Source organism: Brassica napus, chromosome C7, assembly GCF_020379485.1.
Source record: "Brassica napus cultivar Da-Ae chromosome C7, Da-Ae, whole genome shotgun sequence".
In the NCBI taxonomy this organism is placed as follows: domain Eukaryota; kingdom Viridiplantae; phylum Streptophyta; class Magnoliopsida; order Brassicales; family Brassicaceae; genus Brassica; species Brassica napus.
This window is the reverse complement of record NC_063450.1, coordinates 29,755,323-29,760,450: the sequence shown is the minus strand read 5'-3', so window position 1 is coordinate 29,760,450 and position 5,128 is coordinate 29,755,323. Positions and strand designations below refer to the sequence as shown.

The 5,128-nt window shown below is 42.3% G+C and overlaps 1 protein-coding gene across 1 annotated transcript; it reads left to right on the top strand.

Moving 5' to 3' along the window:
- Nucleotides 1–2,113: 2,113 nt before the first annotated feature.
- LOC106355327 lies at nucleotides 2,114–5,128 on the top strand. The gene is made up of 4 exons (XM_013795301.2): nucleotides 2,114–3,367; nucleotides 3,521–4,129; nucleotides 4,232–4,529; nucleotides 4,701–5,128. Exons 1-4 carry the CDS (start codon nucleotides 2,114–2,116, stop codon nucleotides 5,126–5,128), a joined length of 2,589 nt encoding a protein of 862 aa, XP_013650755.2.

The window sequence follows — 5,128 nt, the reverse complement described above, 5'->3', positions numbered from 1 at the left end:
TTCATTTATGATTTTTAACTGGTTTATTGTTTTTGGTTTGTGTTGGTTCTTTCTTTTAATTTCAATTGCATGAACTTATGGGCAAATTGTTTAAGTTCTTTTTATTTATTTGAGTCCAATAATTCAAGGCCATTTGTTTAGCCTTTGCTTTAGTTGTCCAAGAAGAGTTGGCCCATTCTTATCTAGGCCTTGTCGATTTTTAGAGTACAAGAGAGTCCATGTTGCTTTGCTTCAAGTCCCCTAGAAGGGCATAGCTGCAGGGTATTTAATCTCCACTATAAGCAGCCTTGTATTTTTTTTTAGTTCATGAAATATATGAGTTAGTTTGCCCCTAGAGCAAAGAAAACCCTTAAGTCTTCTTGTTGAGCGATTTGGCTAGAAGCAATCTCGAATCTTATCAAGCTTTCCACCACCAAGCTTGTGGTGATTCCTCACTCCATTCCCTCCACCGATCCAGCTTGAGAGAGACTTCAGTCCAGCAATCCAGATCCCATCTTCACGCCATCTCCATCCCCTGTTCTTGTTGAGAGAGACACACGTCCAGCAACTTGAATCCATCAGTCATCTCTATCCTTTCTTGTTTTTGTTTCATTTTGCATCATATAGTTCTAGATCGGCCATTTAATATAAAAACCCATAAAAAATCATATTTGCTTCTGTTCTTCATTTATCATCTAGTCTCCTTTCAGTTCATCATTTTAATCCATAAAAACTCATAAAAATAATTCTATTTTGTTTCAGGAACAAAACCGGCCATCTCTCTCTTCATCGCGTCCGCCTAGCCGCTCCATTGCCATCCGTTCGTCCTGTCCAGTCCGAGCTCTTGAACCTCAGTCTATCCATTTGAGTAGTCTGAATCCCAGCCTGCAACATTTGGTATCAGAGCTTAAGGCTCCTAAAAAATTGGTTATATCTTGTCCTTAAACTTAATTGCTTGCCGATTTTGTATTCATTCATTTGCATTCAAAAAAAAAAAAATTTTGTTCTAGCTGTTCTTGGTTGTTCATCATAGTGTTTCTCTAGATCATTTTCGTGGCTTAAAGGAGTTGACAATCTGTTTGTCTTGATTGATCGACCAGCTTTCGATATTTGGAGGTCGATTGGTCGATTTGCATTAAAACTGATTGGTAATTGATTAAATCACTTAGATTGATTGCTATTACATTTAAGTTCATTGTTCTGATTAGTGTTGCATTTAGTTTAGATTGTCAATCATATTTTTAATTTAAAAAAAAATCTTTCAATCTGATTTTAATTTCGAATTCCATTTGATTTGAACTTTCCTTTTTCTGTTTTCTTGATTGAATCGATATTCTTTTCAAAACTTAAAAAAAAAAAAAGATTTCACTTTCCATTTATAAATTTAGAATCCAGTTTTAAATTTCATTTTAAAAAACATATATATATCTTTCAATCTATTTTCAAACTTGAATTGCATTTAGTTTCTACTTTCCTTTTTTATTTTTGATTGATCTGATTTTCAAATCCAAAGTTAAAAAAAAAAAATCAACTTTCCTTTTTAAAAACTTTTCGAATTTCATTTCCATATTTTAAAAAAAAAATCAATTGCATTTACTTGATTGATTGTTTTCTTTTATTTGTCTAAGTCTTTTCATTCCTCTTTCTCTATCTCTTTCTATTTCCCTTTGCATTTGATCTCTTTTTCTTTCTTGTATACAGGAGAGACATGGGAGACGTCAATGCTAATGATGTTCCAACCCAAGCTGACATCAATGCTCAGCTAATAGCCGGCCAAGCCCAACTTACGGCCACTATGAATGCAGTAACCGAGCAGCTGGCTCGACTGGAACAAGGGAATCGTCCCAATGGTCCGCGTCCTAGGAGTAGGAACCATCCCTATCTGGATGATCCACGGCTGTTCTGTGATGAGGACAGTTCCGATTCCGAACCGCCCGATCGAGAAGAGCCTCGACCTGCCCAAGCTTGACGAGAAGGTCGACGAGAGCACCGGGTCCAAGGTGATGGGAGTCCGATCAGGAGGAGGCGCCGAGAGGATGAAGTTCCTTGGCAAGGAGGGAAGGACCTCAAGCTTAACCCACCGACCTTTGCTAGAAAGGTCGATCCGGACGCCTATGTTGAATGGGAGAGGCGCATGGAGTACATTTTCGAGTACTACAACTACTCCGAGGCCAGGAAGATAGCCTTAGCCGCGGCCCAACTGACTGATAATGCTCTCTCCTGGTGCGATAGAGAAGTGTCTGAGACCGGTCGAGTCTATCGAGTTGAGACTTGGGAAGAGATACGATCCAAGCTTCGCACAAAGTATGTCCCAGCCTATTATCAACGGGACTTACAAAAACGTTTTCGTAAATTGTCTCAGGGAACCATGACAGTAGAGGAGTACTACGAGGAGTTTGGATCTCTCAGGAACAAACTCAAGACGCGTGAGACTCAGGAGACGTTGATGGCACAATTCATGGACGGTCTGCATGATCGCATCGCCCAAAAGGTGGAGCGCCAGCAGCACGAGACCTTCCACGACCTGCTCCACTTTGCCATTCAAGCTGAGCAGCACATTAAGAGGAAGAATGCGTCTACGGCCAAGGGCAAGAGTACTTGGACACAACCGGCTTCCAGAGGTGCTGACAAGGGCAAATCCATTGAAGTGGAGAATCGGTTCAAGAAGAAACAAACCGAGCCATCCAAGGCCGGACAATCCGACCAAGGTAAGACCCAAGCTCAAAATAACCGGACCTGTGTCATTACTTGTTTTAAATGCCAGGGAAAGGGGCACTACGCGAGGGATTGCCCAAAAAAACGTGTGATGATCCTCAAGGCTGATGGTGAATATGAATCCCAAGACGAGGCCGAGGTCGAGACCATAGTGTCAGATGAAGAGGTGGTCGATTATGCTGAAACCGGAGAACTATTGGTTACCAGACGTTCTCTCAGTGCCCTCTTCGACCCTGAAACCATCCAAAGAGAAAACATCTTTCATACAAGATGTAGCGTGGAACAAAAGGTATGTAGCCTGATCATAGATGGTGGTTCTTGTACTAACGTGGCTAGCAAGTATCTTGTTGATAAGCTAGGTCTGATCAAGACACCCCATCCGCGGCCATATCGACTTAAGTGGCTCACTGATGAGACTGAGCTCAAGATAGCCGAACAAGTTGTTGTGTCTTTCAGTATTGGCAAGTACCATGACCAGGTCAAGTGTGACGTCGTGCCCATGCAAGCCGGCCACATACTCCTAGGGCGACCATGGCAGTTCGACAAAGAGACCATTCATCTTGGCCGAACCAATGTCTATAGCTTCAACCACAACAACAAAAAGCACAGCCTAGCACCTCTAAGTCCTCAAGAGGTTTATGAGATGCAACAGGCCATGGACCATTCCAGCAAGGTAAGTAAGACTAACCTTTATCTCACTTCCAGTCAAATAGTTAAGTCTTTACACCATGAAACGCATGTGCTACTAATGGTCTTTAGGGAAGGTTGTTTTGCAGGTATTGAAGCCCAAGAGTTACCAGCTGAGGTATAAGGCCTCATGGAGCAGTACAAAGACGTCTTTCCTGATGAGATACCAGCCGGTTTACCCCCTATCTGTGGCATAGAACATCAGATCGACCTTGTGCCAGGCGCGCCCTTACCAAACAGAGCAGCCTACCGAGTTAACCCAGAAGAAGCCAAGGAGTTAGAGAGACAGGTCCAAGACCTCATGGATAAGGGTTACATCTGTGAGAGTCTTACTCCGTGTGCAGTTTTGGTCCTATTGGTACCTAAGAAGGATGGGACATGGCGCATGTGTGTGGACTGCCGAGCCATCAACAACATAACCATCAAGTATCGGTACCCAATACCAAGATTAGATGATATGTTGGATGAACTAAATGGATCTGTTGTGTTTTCTAAGATTGATCTCAGGAGTGAATATCACCAAGTTCGTATGAAGGAGGGTGATGAATGGAAGACTGCCTTCAAGACCAAGCAAGGTCTATACGAGTGGCTAGTCATGTTGTTTGGTCTCACCAACGCCCCTAGCACTTTCATGAGACTCATGAACCAGGTTCTTCGACCTTATATCGGTAAATTTGTGGTTGTGTACTTTGATGACATATTGATCTATAGTCGTTGCTTAACTGATCACCTTAGCCACCTTGAACAAGTGATAAAAGTTCTTAGACAAGAAGGCCTATATGCTAACTTAAAGAAATGTGTGTTTTGCACTGATCAATTGGTATTTTTAGGTTTTGTTGTGAGTTCACAGGGACTCAAGGTCGATGAAGAAAAGATCAAGGCGATCCAATACTGGCCCACACCGACCACGATCGGACATGTCCGCAGTTTCCATGGTCTGGCCAGCTTCTATCGACGGTTTTTCAAGGACTTCAGCACCATTGCTGCTCCAATGACTTCCATGATCAAGAAGAAAGTATCTTTTACTTGGGGACCAGACCAAGAAGAGTATTTTAACAAGCTTAAATATAGTCTGACTCATGCACTGGTCCTTACTCTACCTAACTTCGATAAAACTTTTGAGATTGAATGTGATGCATCAGGTACAGGTATTGGAGCCGTGCCTACTCAAGGAGGCCGTCCCGTTGCCTACTTCAGTGAGAAATTGAGTGGAGCTACCCTCAATTATCTGACCTATGACAAAGAGCTTTATGCTCTAGTGAGATCTCTTGAAACTTGGTAACATTATCTTTTGTCTAAAGAGTTTGTTATTCATATAGATCATGAGACGCTTAAACATCTAAGAGGTCAGACCACACTCAAGAGGAGACACGCCAGATGGTTAGAGTTTGTGGAGACTTTCCCTTACATGATTAAGTATAAGAAGGGCAAAGACAATGTTGTGGCCGATGCCTTGTCCCGGAGATATACTCTTATCTCGACCATGAAAGCTAAGATCATGGGTTTTGAACTTATTAAAGATTCTTATGCTACTGGCCTTGATTTTCAAGAAGCTTTCAGGAACACTACACAAGGAGCATTCGGTACCTACTACCAGCATGACGGTTTCTTGTTCAAAGAAAAGAAATTGTGCATTCCCAAAGGTTATATGAGGGAATTGCTGGTTCGGGAGGCCCATGGTGGCGGCCTCATGGGACACTTTGGTCGAGATAAAACCTTAAGTGTTCTCACCGACCATTTCTTTTAG

Excerpts from the sequence above, each read along its gene's own strand:
- LOC106355327 (XM_013795301.2), top strand. The coding sequence starts at position 2,114 with ATGGAGTACATTTTCGAGTACTACAACTACTCCGAGGCCAGGAAGATA. Across the intron at positions 4,130-4,231 it reads ACCTTAGCCACCTTGAACAA|GGACTCAAGGTCGATGAAGA; the intron begins GTGATAAAAGTT and ends GTGAGTTCACAG. Across the intron at positions 4,530-4,700 it reads ATGTGATGCATCAGGTACAG|ATCATGAGACGCTTAAACAT; the intron begins GTATTGGAGCCG and ends TTATTCATATAG.